This window comes from Arvicola amphibius, chromosome 7 (assembly GCF_903992535.2).
Source record: "Arvicola amphibius chromosome 7, mArvAmp1.2, whole genome shotgun sequence".
NCBI lineage: Eukaryota > Metazoa > Chordata > Mammalia > Rodentia > Cricetidae > Arvicola > Arvicola amphibius.
The window spans coordinates 138054694-138070543 of record NC_052053.1 but is presented as its reverse complement, the minus strand read 5'-3'; the positions used below and the strand labels follow the sequence as shown (position 1 = coordinate 138070543).

Below are 15850 nucleotides of genomic sequence, written 5' to 3'. Positions count from 1 at the left end.
AATCTTCTGAAAAATAAAATTTTGAATGAAAACTTCTAGGATGAGGGATAGATGTTTATGTAAGTGTGAAAGACCCTGAGTTACATATCTTCTGTCTTCCCTCTGCAGCAGTGGGCTCACAAGTATGTCCACTGAACCCAGCCTTGTGTGTGAGTGCAGGGGATGTGGCAGTGAGCTCTTTACTGACCAAGCTTTCTTACCAAGCCCCTGTAATCTTGCGATAATTATTATTGTGAAAGATTGTGTATTAGTCCACTTTCTTTTTCATTTGATGACATACTGTTTTTCAAGTCAGTACAATCACATGAATTGCAAAATTCTAAGGCTTATTTGTGAATTATTAACTATTTCTCTAAAAATATTTGTTTCAAATGCTTTGCTATCATGAATTAATTTTTGAAGCTGTAGGTAGAGTTTGAGAATTTTCTGCACCTTTTAGGATATTTATTTAAATTAACACAGAATCTAGACCTGTTGCATATTCAGGCAGTCACAGCATTTGGGAGGCAGAGGAAGGAGGTGTGAGTTTCAGGCCAGCCTGGGCTACATAGTGAGTTCGAAGAAATACTGACCTGCATAGCAAAGACCTTTTGTGGAAAAAAAGATACTTCAATTTGTTGATATAGCTTTGAACTTATAGTATTTAGTAATTGGTTGTTTCTGGTTTTTTGATTTTCAATTCAGGGTTTTTCTGTTGCCCTGGCTGTCCTGAAATTCACTCTGTAGATTAGGCTGATCCCAACTCAGAGATTTGCCTGCTTCTGCCTCCAGAGTGCTGGGATTAAAAGTTTGCACTACCACCACCTGGCTGAATTTATCGTATTTTTGTTATTATTTTATTTTACTTGAGATATTCAACTCCTGAAGCACATTATTAAGTAGGATATGTTTAGGAGTAGTTACGTTTAGAATCTAGGTTTTAAGAAGGAACTGTGGTGGGGTGGTGGTGGTGCCTGCCTTAAACCAAGCAGTTGGAGGAAGAGGTAGGCAGATCTCTGTAAGAGTTAGTTAATAAGAAACCTAAGCTATTGGTCAAGCAGTGTTGTAGTTAATGTAGTTTCTGCGTGACTGTTCTGGGTCTGGGCGGCCTCTTCCAGCAGAATGGTGCCCAACAACACTTCAAGTCTGGGTGCCTGTGTGCCCACTAGAGGTCAGGAGGAAAGTGGCTGAGACCATGCCTGTGGCTTAGTGCTCTCCCTCTGGGTAGGCAGCAAGATTGGGTCTGCTAGGAGTAAACAGGCAGGAGAGCATGGCAGATTCCTGCCGCCATACAGAGATATTTCTAGTCTGACTGCGCTACAGAGCTCTGTGAGTTTGAGGCAAGCCTGGTCTAAAAGAACTAGTTCCGGGACAGCTAGGGCTGTTACACAGAGAAACCCCGTCTCAAAAACAAAAAACAAACAAAAAGAGAGAGAGAAGCAACTTGTTCAACAACAAATCCATAGTGATTTTGAAGAAGTTATACATATGGTTTTGATTCTGTCATTTTTATTTGATATTGACTTCTGTATTTTTTTAATAGATTATCTTTCTCAAGGAATAGATCTTTCTGGAATAGAAGTAATAGAAAATGATCTACTCTTTATTGCAAGAGCACGACTTGAAGTGGAAAATCAAGCTAAGCGTCTGCTCGAGCAAGGTGTGGAGACCCAGGTAATAAGTGTGAAAAATAACATATATAAAATTCATTTTTATGTGCTGTGTATGTGTATATGTATGTGTATATGTATATCTGTGGAACATTCCAGTTTTGTCCAAGGCATCTTTTAGACTATATAGTAAGGTTAGTAATGCTGTTTTTCCATTTTATATAGATGATGAAATAGTTTAAAGAATTTGTTAGAGATTATAAACTAGTAAATGAAATGGCTTGAATCCAAATAATTTTTATTAATTAAATTTATTCTTAGACAACTCCACACACATACACAATGTATATTGACCACTTTCACCTCCGGTTCCTTTACACCAATCTCTTCTCACACTCGTGTCTTTTGGTTTTGCTCTGTGGCTCACTGAGATTGACCAGTGCTGTCTGTATGGAGATATCTACTGGAACGTGGTGTGCTCAGCAGTGGGTTCACAAGTAAAGACGGCGATTTCTTCCATCTCAGAATCTACCAGTAGCCAATTGTCTTGGGAGCCCCTCCTCTTTCCTTGACAGGCTGGTCTTGTGAGGCTCAGTGTGGGTGACGATGTGCATTGTTGACTGTAGTGCTTACAGACAATCTACAGGATGCCAAGTTTTACTGATTTAGATTTTTTAAATTTTCTTTGTGTAAATGCACCACATTTTCTTTCCATTTCTGTGTTGCTGGACATCTGGACTGGCTTGTTTTCTTAGCTATTGTGAATGATGAAACAAAACAGATGTACATGTTTCTGTGTGGTGACTTCTAGTCTTTATGATATATACCAAAAACTGTCATTAGCTGTATTTTTTTTTTTTTTTTTTGGAACAGCTTGCAGGGATTTCTTTAGTGGCTGTGGTAGTTTGAATGTAATTGGCCCCATAAGCTCATAGAGAGTGACATTATTAGCTATGGCCTTGTTGGAGAATATATGTCACTGTTGGAGTGGGTTTTGAGGTTTCATATGTGCTCAAGCCATGTCCAGTGTGGCACACCTCTTCCTGTTGCCTGTGCTACATCTCCAGCACCATGTCTGCCTGTATGCTGCCATGTCCCACCATGATGATAACGGACTGAACCTCTGGAATGTCAGCCACCTAATTAAATGGTTTTCCTTATAAGTTACCATGGTTATGGTGTTTTTCACTGCAGAACAAAACCCTAAGACGGTGGCTAGACAAGGCTTAGTTCCTCCATTAGTGTGTAACCTTCTCCCACTAACGCACCAGAACTTATTGTCATTTGTTGCCTATGATCGCTGTTTTGACAGGGGTGAGATGAAATTTCAATGCAGTTAATTGCATGCCCCTGGTCTCAGAGGACTTTGAACACATTTCTAATATCTATTTGGTGCTTAATTATTTAATTTCATATAAGCCCATTTGTGTTATCTGTTGAGCTATTAAGGTCCTTTTCTGCCGCGCACCGCACCCCCGTGTCTGCATTCGGTGCGCTGGCACCCAGTTCGTGAGATTCGGGCAAGGGGCAGGAGGTTAAAATACACAGACACACAGACAGAGAGACAACGACACGGGTCATCCTTGAATTCCCCAAGAATGCCCCCTTTATTGTGTTCAGGGGCAGATTATATAGAGATAGCCATGCCCCAGCCAAACCCACTAGAAACCACTCTCCTGCCATCAGGAACTACTGAAGGTTTCGTGCTCAGAGCAGCTGTAGGCACTCAGATCAGGGGATTACAAGAAATTCAGGATCTGGGGTCTCACTGCTCCCAACATCTCCCCCCTAAATTTTTTATAGTGTGACTATATCAGACTCGGGACTTTTAGGAGTGGCTTTGCCATGACCCCAGGAGCAGTCAGAAACCACTGCTCCTTCAGCAGTCCCGTAAATAACATACCCCAGCTGCCATACCCCCGTGGCAGGGTCCAAACTGGTGCATGAAGTGGAGCGGAACTCAGGGAAGCAGGCTTGCTGCTCTTCAACCACTGAAGGGGCCCCACTTAAACAATCTTTTAGGGAATTTGGCGTTGTCAATCTGTCTGGCTACTTCCTGCTGAGCGGGGACGCTGCATTTGTAGGGGTATTTGCTGCAATTCACTGCCATTTTCCAGTTGTGCTCAGACGCCGGTCAAGGTCGTGCTGTGCTTCTGCGCCCTGTGGCCCACGCTGGAAGCGGACCTAGTGTTCTTGCCTCGTCGGTTCTCGAGGCAGGTCCTGGGGTTTGCAGGTGTCGCAGCCCCTCAGCACTGGCCGCCTGGAGCCGCTTGGCCTTGGAGCCGCCGCTCACACTCCACTGCAACATTTCAGGAGGTCTCGGGGATTCAAACCACATGAATATCGAATAAATCCTTAGACTCTCATCGTCTGTGGAGACAAAAACAGAACCTCCTTTCCAAAACATCACATTCTTAAGCCCATATTTTAAAGTCAAGATACCTTTCTTAGCAGTTCCTAGAATCAAATGTCTTTCTCCAGTCCAGAACACAAAAGACAACACAATCAACATCATACATCTGTACACATTTATCTTTTTAAGCTATATACTTTCTATCTTTTCCCAATACATAAGTCCCCTCCGGCCCGGGACAACCCTGTTCGTTTACCCCTCTTTCTCAGTTGGAGTTCCACTTGCTGCCAAACCAAGCGAAGGATGTCAGGATTAACACATATACCCCAATCCACCCCCAACTTCTGAGGGCTACCTCTCAGCGTTCCCTAGTTCCTGATCTCGGCTGGGACCTCCAATTGCCGATATCTCGGTGGGAACCTCCAATTGCTGCGCACAGCGCCCCCATGTCTGCATTCGGTGCACTGGCACCCAGTTCGTGAGATTCGGGCAAGGGGCAGGGGGTTAAAATACACACAGACAGACAGAAAGACAGCGACACAGGTCATCCTTGAATTCCCCAAGAATGCCCCCTTTATTGTGTTCAGGGGCAGATTATATAGAGATAGCCACGCCCCAGCCAAACCCACCAGAAACCATTCTCCTGCCATCAGGAACTCCTGAAGGTGCTCAGAGCAGCTATAGGCACTCAGATCAGGGGATTACAAGAAATTCAGGATCTGGGGTCTCACTGTTCCCAACACTTTTCAGAAAGTCTTGTCTATGCGTATCTCTTGAAGTACCTTCCCTTTAGTGACTCCATAGTTTTGAGATCAAGTACTGGGACACCTTCAATATTGTTCTTTCTGCTTGGGGTTCTTTTTTTTCCAGTTCTGTAAAAAATGTAATTGGAATTTGATGGAGACTGCATTGGGTTTATAGTTGCTTTTGGTAACATGATCTTTTTACAGTATGAATTCTACTAATCCATGAGCATGAATTTGAGAAGTCTTTCCATCCTCTGGTGTCTTCTTCAGTTTTTTTCTGTAGCGTTTTTAGGTATTCATTGTAAAGGGCTTTTAGTTATTTGGTTAGGTTTATTTATACTTTTAGTATTTTTGACACTATTGTGAATGGGAACTTTTCCTGAATTCTTTTCTAGCAAGCTTGTTATTAGTCTATAGCAAGGCTACTAATTTTTCTGTGTGGACTTGGTATCCTGCTCCTTTGCTGCAAGTATGTATCAGGTCTAAGAGTTTTCTAGTGGTGTCTTAAGAAACTTTTAACTATAGGCCATGCCATCTGAAAATAGAGACTTTTACTCCTTCCTTTCCCATTCGTACCCTTTAGTTCCTTCTCTTACTGCTTTAGCTAAGACTCCGAGCATTACATTGAATAAGGGTGGAGAGTGTGGGCACTCTTGTCCCTGAGTTTAGTTTTTCTATGTAGTCTTTATTATGTTTAGATGTGTTCTTTTGGTTCCTAGTTTCTTTAGGCTTTCATCATGAAGGATGTTGAAATTTATGAAAGTTCCTTTCTGTGTCTGTTGAAATGATAGTGTGATTTCTGGTTTAAGAATATATGATATTACATTTATTGATTTTTTTTAAAAAAAACCTTCATTGCTCTTTCTGTTGGTTATGATTGTTTTTTATTTTCTATTTTCATTTTGTGTGCAGTGTTGATTTGCCTGCATGTGTAGCTGTGTGAGAGTGTCTGATCCCCTGGAACTGGAGTTACCTAGTTCTCCACAGTCACTTTCCAGTGCTATATATTTCACTCTGGACTGATGGGAGGTGTGATTTATTCTCCTAGATTAGTGGTGTTCCCTTTTCTCAGCACTCCTCCTAGTTCAGTTTTAAACAGTTGATTCTCTCTCAAGATGGTGTCCAGCAACTGTCTTCCCAGACTTAAAGTTAAAACCCTAATGTGATGACCCATCTGCTGGAAAAATCACCATCTCAGTGAAACTACAACTGGATTTGAGTTTATATGAGCTGTGGCCTTGCCCTGTGGGTGTTGCTGCAAGTCTCTTCATCAGGTCTGCCTGGCTTACCTTTTTGGCTGCGAGACTTCTGCTTCCTCTCTCAGTGCCAGGGGCAGCCCAGCTGCAGTTGTATGCAGTGCCTGCCTTCCTTCTGCTGCATCATCGGACTCTTTTTGTACATTTTAGGTGACCTAATGACGTCTTTGTGGTTTTCTGAAGCTCTTCTCGTTTCTCTCTAGGTAGAATCCACTGTTCCCAGTACTGGCTCTTCTGAACTGGTTGTACAGAGACGATTGCTAGTTCTCTTTATTACTGTAAAATCTCCATCACTCTCTTATAGTCCCCTTTCTATTTTAATTTCCCACATTAATGTATGTATGATGGGAACAGTATGCCTTTGCAGGGAGCAATAACTCCACACTTAGAGATTACTTTGCAGTGGTGGGAATGGGGGAAGCATATGGCTGTCAGTGGCTGGTACCAAAAGAAAAGCCAGCCTCATATCCATGATTTCACTAACTTATATACACACTGGCTCATCCATTCCACATATGCCATCCTTAAATCTCTTTTAGGTCCCAGTCCCAGGTTACGGTTTGGACAATTTAAACAGAGACAGGAGAGTGTAGGTCTGGTCACTTGGGTAGATGGGAGATTGACGCAGCAAAGATAGTGCCAGAATTATTTCCCAAGTACCGCAGTGTTATTCTTTTCAAAATAGTTGTTACCCAGGATCGTCTTGCTCATTTGGTAGAACTGTGTTTTTCCCAGGAAGAGAACTGGGGGCTCTATGGCAGGCCAGCACTTAACCTTGGCTGTGTTCCTGTACTGCCCCCTTGAGCTGCTTCTTAGAGGCTTGTTCTTTGGGGATGTTCCTAATGGTTGCTCAGTCCATTGTTCTGGTGAACAGGCCTTTACATCCTGGCATCCTAAATTTCACTCAGCTCTAACAGGCCTGGTTTGTAAACTTCTCTTACGGGGAGGGGGCAGTGTTCCCTTAGCTAAGTTCTACCTCATGTGATGTAGTATCTCCTAAGAATGTATATTAATGGGGATAGAGAGATGGCTCAGTGTTTAAGAGGAGTGAGTGCTCTTCCAGACAGCCTGAGTTTGACTCTCAGCACATACATGGTGGCTCATAACCATCTGTTATTCCAGTTCTGGAGGATCTGATGCCTTCTTCTGGCTTCTCTTGGTACAGGCACATATGTGGTACACAAACATACACATGCAGACAAAGCACCCATACACATAAAATAAAAATAAAATGTAAAAAGGAAAATGATGTGCTATTAGTATCAGTTCTATTACTTTTAGTTTCTTCTTCCACATGTGGGCATATCTGCATGTGCAAATGCACACATGCATATACATATCTAAATTTAAATCAGAGTCTGAATATGAGAGAAAACCTGATATTTGTTTTTTTGAATCTGACTTATTTCACTAAATATTATGATTTCCAGTTCCATTCATTTTTCTGCAGATGTCATAATTTATTTCTTCATAGATGAATAAAATTGCTTTGTGTATATGCGTCACATTTTCTTTACCTGTTGATTGACATCTAAAATGGTTTTAAATCCTGACAATTGTTAGCAGCAAATATAGTAAACTTGGATGTGCAAGTATCTCTGTGGTACACCAAATTAGTATCCTCAGGTATATGACCACAGTGATGCAGATGATCCATGCGGATTTCCACAGTGGTTGTGCTGTTTTACTTTCCAGCCTACAGAAGATGGATACTTTTGAAATCTGAGCAGTGCAAGAAGATGGCAGTCAGCATTTCAGAAGGTGTAGCGGCATGGGCCTTTCTCTTTGTGGTGCAGTGCTTCTTGGCACTCAGTGTTTTAAAACAGTTGAACCCATTCGTTGTGCTCTCTGTCTCTCTGTCTCTCTCTCTCTGTCTCTCTGCCTGTCTCTCACACACACTTCAGAGAGACAGAGAGGCAGAGAGAGAGAGAAAAAGAAACAGAGAAGAGAGCTAACTTTCCTATTCATAGGTTCTATAGTTGCAGATTTAAACAACTACTGATCAAACATTGAGGAAAAAATTGAGGAAGTTCCAAAAATAAAAGTTAACTTTGACACATCTTGGCCACTATGCTATATTCATGTGTCTTCGTTTGAGATTTTATTGCTGTGAAGAGACACCATGACTATGGCGACTCTTACAAAAAATTAATTGAGGGTGGCTCACGTACTGTTTCTAGTTTTAGTACATCATGACTATGAAGGGGAGCATGGCAGCCTGCAGGCAGATGTGGTGCTGGGACTCAGAGTGATACCCATTGAAGGCGACAGGAAGGCAACCTGCTCTCACACTGAGTGAAGCCTCCCGCCCACACGCAGTGCCGCTCTCTTTGGGGGCCATTTTCTGTCAAACCACCACACCGTGCAAATGAAGTGATGTATTGACATTTACTATTGTAGCTTCACACCGTTTCATAGACCTTTAACTTTACCAGAACTCGGTGTTTACCATGGTTTGCTTTTGTCTTTCTGAGTGCGATAAAGCCATGCATCTGAGGGTTGTATCTGTATTTCCACATATATAGATCCTCTCATGACTGTTGGCTGCACAGTGCAGTATATCACCTAGTTACATTGTATTAGGAATAATATGTTATATGAAGATAATGAACATATTGGAGGCTGTGTATGTTAGCAAGTCCTACCTTACTTTATATACAAGGCATCTTTGAATTTTGGTTGGGAACTGGTAAAGAAGGAAGAAGTACCCTGTGGAATTACTGAAGTATACCTATATGTCTGTGTACGTCATGAGTCTTTCTTTGTCTCACCAGCCAGCCCCCAATGACAAGGAAACTTAGATTGATTATGAAGCCTTGGCCTTTAGCTTAAGCTTGTCTCAGCTAGCTCCTATAACTTACACTAACCCATTTATATTAATCTGCATTCTGCCACATGGCTAACTGCTCACAGAGATCCACCTTTCTCCGTCTCCTGAATACTGCATTAAAGGTAATACGGGATTCCCCTCCACATGCTGTGGATATCATTGGTTAATAAAAGAACTGCTTTGGGCCTATACCAGAGCTATAGGAGAACAGAGTTAGGCAGGGAAAACTAAACAGAATGCTGGGAGAAAGGAGGAGGAGTTAAGGAGAAGCCATGGAGCTGCTGCCAGAGACAGATGTGCTGAAACTTTGCTGGTAGGCCATGGCCTTGTGGTGATGCACAGATTAATAAAAATGGGTTAAGTTAATATGTAAGAGTTAGCCAATAAGAAACTAGAACTAATAGGCCAAGCAGTGATTTAATTAATGCAGTTTCTGAGTGGTGATTATTTTGGGGCTAAATGGCCGGGAACCAGCAAGCGGCCTCCTTACTACATGAAGACATGCGCCACCACCCAGCCCTAGATAATTTTTCTACAGAGGTGGTGCATTGCTCATGCTGACCTTCTGCTTCAGTTCACAGAGTTTACTATAAACTGGTACTTGTGTTTATGAAATCATGTATTTCTGAATTTAGTTACATGTCTGTCCTCCTCAAACCTGGCTCTCTGTGTTAACCTCACAGTCTGCTGTCAGGCTTGGCAGAAGTGATGGGATTAGGGCCTCGATCAGTGATGTCACCAAGGTTGGGTCATTATTATGAGGAGCTGTCATCCAACTGTGCCAGTGTGTGGTTTAGGAATTAAAACTGAAAGTACCCCTTATTGGATGGGTGGGCTCTGCAAGGCTGTGTTAGTCCCTGGGCACTATCATCTCAGTCACAGAAGCAGAGCTGTGAGCAGATGTCTAAGAAGGAGACGCACAGGAAGGTGAGCAAACCCAGGATTCTACAGCTTTCGAGGAGCGGAGCTGCTGTCTGGAGCTCATTTCATGTTTCTTTAATAAGACCACCATGGTCGTTTTGATTTTGTTATATAAGCACACTAAAATTTACTCATGTTTTGTTAATTATTTTCAATGGGAAAGGAAATGTATAGCATAAGCATTTCTTTAAGAATTCTCCATGTGATGACTAATTGCTAATGTAACCCTAATTTTCTCAGTATTTCCAGTGATAACTTAGTTTTCCAAGTTCTGAATTACTCCAGATTTTCCATTCTCACTAACCTTATCCTCTGTCTCATTGTTCTATTGCTGTGAAGAGACACCATGCACCAAGACAGTTTTTGTTTTTTGAGACAGGGTATCTCTGTGGCTTTGGAGCCTGTCCTGGAACTAGCTCTTGTAGACAAGGTTGGCCTCGAACTGACAAAGATCTGCCTGCCTCTGCCTCCCGAGTGCATGTGCCATCACTTCCCGGCTGACAACTCTTTTTAAAGAAAACATTTAGTTGAGGTGTTGCTTTCAGTTTCACAGGTTAGTCCATTTTCATCAGGCAGGAAGTATGGCAGCAGGCAGGCATCGTACTGGAGCAGGTGAGCGCTATATCCTGATTGCAGGCAGGTGGCTGGAGGGAGGGGTAGAGACCCAGTCTTCCTCCCTCCCCTTCTTCCTTCCTCTCTCTCCCTCCATGCTTTCCTCTCTTACTCCTTCTTCTCATTTCGTTATTTCCACTCTTGTTCCATCACTGCCTCTCCTTTACTAAACTGTTGTCATCAGCTCAGACAAGTATTTGTGCCACTCTCCCACGTTCTCCGCTTCTCAGTCTTACAAGCCTCTACTTTTCTATGTCCCATCCTCCTCCCTTTTTTATTAGAACACAATATGCAGTTTTCATCTGCTGCATTCTCAAATCACCAAAATAATTGCCTGTATAACTAAAATTTGTTTTCAGTATTGACTAAAAGAGTTGTAGTACTTCAAGACTGAAGTGCTACTGCGAAAGGAATTTTTGAAAATTTATAATATCTTATGGCTTCTTTTCTCTTGTTATGCCAAAGACCTGAAAAAAAGAAAATTAAGGGTCAAGGCTTACTCTGGTTCATGGATACGGCTCCTCATGGCAATGTAAGCACGAGGTGGCTGCGCCCAGGCAGAGAGTCAGAAAATGCTTCGATCCCTTCTACTCTTGATTCAGTGTAGGACCCTGGCTCATTGAACAATGCTGGCCACATTCAGGGTATCTCTTTGCTCCTTATTTACACGTTACAGGTTATGTCCTCTAATTACACCTCTGATGTCCTTTCAGCGTACGCAGAGGTGTTGTGTCTTAGGCGATTCCTGTCACTTTTACCATTACTTGTATTTGGTATTGAGCTTGAAGTTATTTTCAAGAATGTGCCTACGTTTTTTCATTTAATATGTAGCTGATGACCACAATTTCAGTATCAGTGCTGTCTTTATCAGTTGTAACCTCTGTCATAGTTTAAGATTACCAGAAAATTTCTACCTTTGTTGTCTTCGAGGATTAGATGACTATGCTATGAGGAGATGAGTTTAATCTCTCTCTCTCTCTCTCTCTCTCTCTCTCTCTCTCTCTCTCTCTCTCTCTCTCTCTCTCTCTCTCTGCATAATGCAATCAGTTTAAATAGTTACTGTCTCACCACTTCATGTGTCCAACCTTCCTCGAACAGTACCAGTCACGCTCACCCAGCTGTAGCGTTAGATATGCTGTGGTCATTTTTGTTGAATGACTGTTATATGCGCCCCTCCCAATGTCATATGCTAAAAATCTTAATTCATAAGGTGTTGATATTAAGGGTGAGACATTGAGGAAGGGATTAAGTGCTGTGGGTTGAGGCCATATCAATGGACTTAGTGCTCCCCCGTCCCTTATCCCATCCCGCACTTCATGGAGAATGCTTTTGCATCCTCTCTCACTTTATGAAGAGCATTCTGTTACCATGTTTCCCCCAGCACACACGGTATAGAGAACTCTGTTACCTGGCCCTTTTCTTCATAGATTTCTCTCTTGTCCCACTCCTGACTTCTTGGAGAGCAGATTTTTATTTCAGTCTTCACTGCACAGGTAGTGCTCTCTTACCTGTGCTGACTTCATGGAGAGCTCTCTTGCACCTTTTGTCACATAGAATCACAGTGAAAAGACATACTGGTACGAATAGAAGGTGCGCCTCACCACACATCCCATCTGCTGCGCCTTCGTTTAGACCAGCAATTCTCAACCTGTGGGTTGCAACTTCCTTGGGAGTTGAAGGCCCCTTTCACAGGAGTATCAAAAAACAGATATTTACATTATGATTCAAAACAGTAGTAAAATTACTGTTATGAAGTAGCAATGAAAGTAATTTTATGGTTGGAAGGGTCACTACAACATGAGAAACTGTTAAAAGGTCGCAACATTAGGAAGGTTGAAAATCACTCATCAGACCTTCCAGCCAACCAAACTGTTGGAAATAAACTTCTGTTGTTCATAAGCTGCCCGTTTCTCTTCCTCCCTCCCTTCCTCCCTCTCTCCCTCCTTCCTTTTTTCCCCCTCCCTCCTCCCCTCCCTCCCTCCTTCTCCCCCAGAGACTTAGACAAAATAGTCATTCCTTTATCTGAAATAATTTTAATTAAAATGTGCAAGTTATTCATCATTTCTTTTCAAACAAATTTTATTTTTAGTAAATATAAATGAACAATTTGGTCTTTTTGTTTTTCCCAAGTCAATTGTACAGTTGTGTAGGTTTGCATAGTTTCCCTAGCCAGTTGTACAGTACCCATGTGTAGGTTTGTGTAGTTTGGTAGCATTACTACATCCCTACTACTGTATTACACCATTTCAATTTTCAAAGTCATAAATCATGTGGGTAAACTGTTATTTCTCTCTAAATAAAAAACAGAAGCATATATAAGTAAGCTTCCAATGTCACCATTTTTATTTAACATGAATAAGCCTTATAGTAAAAGCTTATCATTTCTATACACAAGCAATTTATAGTGGTATTACTGACACTTGACAAATTTTTGGAAGAACTGGCACATTTTCTGGGGAAGTGTAGTAGACCCCAATATTAGGGCAAAATTGTACAGGAATCTCTCTTTCGGACATGGGGCAAGATCTGCTAGCCATCTTCAGAACTTCTTTACTCTGTGCTGTTGACCCTCCGAAGCTTTCAGTGATGGGCATAGGGAGAGAAAATAGCATTTCAGCAGATTCCGTTACTTGAAGCTTTAACTAGCTTTCAGAAATAGGTGATGGAGATTTTGATCTGGATGAGTTCCTGCATCACCATGGATACCAGGCCCCCACAGGAAAATGATGACATTTTAATTAGCAAGATGGGTTTAACTTGTGAATTACAAGCTTTCCCAGTAAACAAGCACAGAGCTTGTGAAGACTGGTGGAGGAAAGTAATGTTCTTGTCTTCTGAGGTCATCAGCAAGGGGCTCATCATCGGCTCTCAGTCCTTTCGGGAGTTAGTTCCTGGCCATGACCCCTCGGGACACACTGAACAGCCACGCGCTTGCCTCATATCCAAGGGTTCCTGGGTGGAGGGCAGTGTGGGCCTGCAGCTCACCCAAGAAACATCTGCAGAGTCCATAGCATGCAGTTAGAGCGGCTCACTCCTGGGAGTGAGGACTCTGATTTTTGTGAAAGTTAACCACTTGCCATAGCTCTTAAAATAAATTCCCAGAAATGTTAAACAGTAGTGATATACTTTAGTAAGCAGCTTTTTGTTATTGTTAATTTTTTTTCTTCTCTTGAATGAGGCCTAATAAATATCAAAATAGCCACGGTCAGTTTCTTGCCTAGTTTAAAGGCATTTTAGAGAAGCTTTCTTGTATTTCCTGACTAGAACTCATTCTGTTTGGGCTCACCCTATAAGAAGCCGCAGAACAGATCTCAGCATTCAAATCTATAGCAATGCTTTTTGCATATTCGATCCAATGTTGCTTTTTCCACTTACTAAGTTCTGGTGTCTTCCCTTTCATCTCATCTTTAAAGAGGCACTGGTTACAGATGTTTATGGGCTGCATAGTCAGACCGTGACAGTGCACATTTAAATGTTTTTTAAAATAATCATTTTGAGACAGGAACTCACTATGTCGCTTTGGCTGACTTAATATTTTCTGTATAGACCAGGCTGCTCTTGAACTTAGAGATCTGCTGCCTTAGCCTCCAAGTGCTGAAACAATCATTCTTATATGTGCTGAGAATTTTCTGCTCTGCTAGTAATTTTAGATCTAACAAATTGTTTTAACTAACAGGTTTCCTATTATCCTATGGATATTCTTTGTGTGTCCAGATGTCCCTTAAAAAAATTCTTTGTTGCTGTCTTCCTCGTTCTCTTCCTAGTCTTGGTGACCAGTATCCTATTCCATTCTGAGAGCTGACTTTTCAGTTCACACAAGTGAGTGAGGCCATGTATGTAGAGTTTGGCTTGTTTGACATTATGATTTGCATTTTGATTCACATTGTTGCCAATGGCATTCCATTTTTTACTATGGCTGAGTAGTATTTGACGCTCTAATATTTTGCTACATTTTATTCATTAATTACTGATTGACACCTAAATTCTTTTCAATAATTTTGTTATTATGAATAGTATTACAGTTAATAGAATTGCACATATTCTTTTGTATAGTGATCTTATCTTTTTTGAATGTATATCTGGGAGTGCTATCACTAAATCATATAGTAGTTTTGTTTTTAGGACTTTTTTTGCTTTATATTAATCATTTTTATAAAAAAAAGTTGTATTTTTATGTGTGGCATGAGGCTGCCAGGTATCCTCTTACTCTCTCTGCCTTATTTTTGAGAACATGGTTCCGTTGAACATGGTTCTGGCTAGTGATTTCCAAGCCCCGGCATTTGCCCTTTATTGGCTTGGGTTATATGCATGTATGGCTGTATCTTGTTTTTACTTTGGTGCCAGGATCTGAGCTTCAGTCTTCAAGCTAATATTGCAAGTGCTGTTACCACTATATATCTGTCTAGCACACATTTTCAATTTCTTTTGAGAAATGGTCTTTCTATGAAGTCCAGGCTAACCTCGAACTCACTGTGTAGCCCACACAGATCTCAAAGTTTGTGATCCTCCTGTTCCAGCTTTTTCAGTCCTGAGATTACAGGTGTCCACTGCAAAGCCAAACTTTAATTTTAGTTTTAGTGTGTACTGTGTATTCATACATTTATACATGTACAGATGCATGTGTGTGCAAAGGTAAACATGTGGTGTCTTCCTTGACTAGGCTCCAATATGTTTTTTGAAGCATAATCTCTTAAGAAACATGAAATTCATGGAGTCATCAAAGATGACTGTCCAGCAAACCCCCAGGCATCCTTCTTTCTATACCGGTTTAGCACTGGGATTAAAGATGACCACCACACCTGGCTTTTATGTGAGTGCTATGCCCTACACTCAGATCCTTGTGCCTGTTCTTAGTTTTTGCATTATTTCCCGTGGTGAATGAACTAAGGTATCCTCTCACCAACATTGCGTAAGTCCACCACTTACGCCTTCACCAGCATTTATTTTCACCTGATGATCACCGTTGTAACTGTGATGAGAGGTGTCCAGTGTGGTTTGTGAACCACTTTTTTTTCCAGCAAGTAGTGAGGCTGAGCATTTCTTCATATGCTTGGCCATATGTATGTCGTTCAGAAATGTCTACTTAGGTTTTGGCCTGTTTTTAATTGGATTAGTTGGTAGTTTTAGTGTTTGGCTTTGAATTGTGCATATATTCTAGGTGCTGATCTGTTGTCAGATAACCCCTACAGGTTGTCTTAACTCTGTTGTTTCCTTTGCCGTGCAGAGGTTTCACTGATATAATTCTGTTGTCTCTTTTTACTTTTGTTACTGTACCTCTGAGGCCCCATGGTGGTGGGGGTGTTGCCTGCACTGATGTTTTAAAATTTCTCCTTGTGTTTTCTTCTAACAGTTTCAGGTTTTATGTGAGAAGAAGGGTATGTACACACATGAGCACAGGGATGGATACACACACACACACACAGAGAGAGAGAGACAGAGAGGACAGAGAGACAGACAGAGACAGAGACAGAGAGAGAGAGACAGACACAGAGAGAGTTTTGACACAACCTATTAAAGAGACTTTTATATTGGCAACTTTGTCA

General features: G+C 41.5%; 1 protein-coding gene across 1 annotated transcript in view; it reads left to right on the top strand.

The window, feature by feature from the left end:
* Cog5 (component of oligomeric golgi complex 5) overlaps positions 1–15850 on the top strand; it is a 205809-nt gene that overhangs the window by 85306 nt on the left and 104653 nt on the right. Inside the window, exon 7 of the mRNA XM_038335916.1 lies at positions 1523–1653. Coding sequence (XP_038191844.1) covers positions 1523–1653 — 131 coding nt within the window. The remainder of the gene's footprint in view (positions 1–1522; positions 1654–15850) is intronic.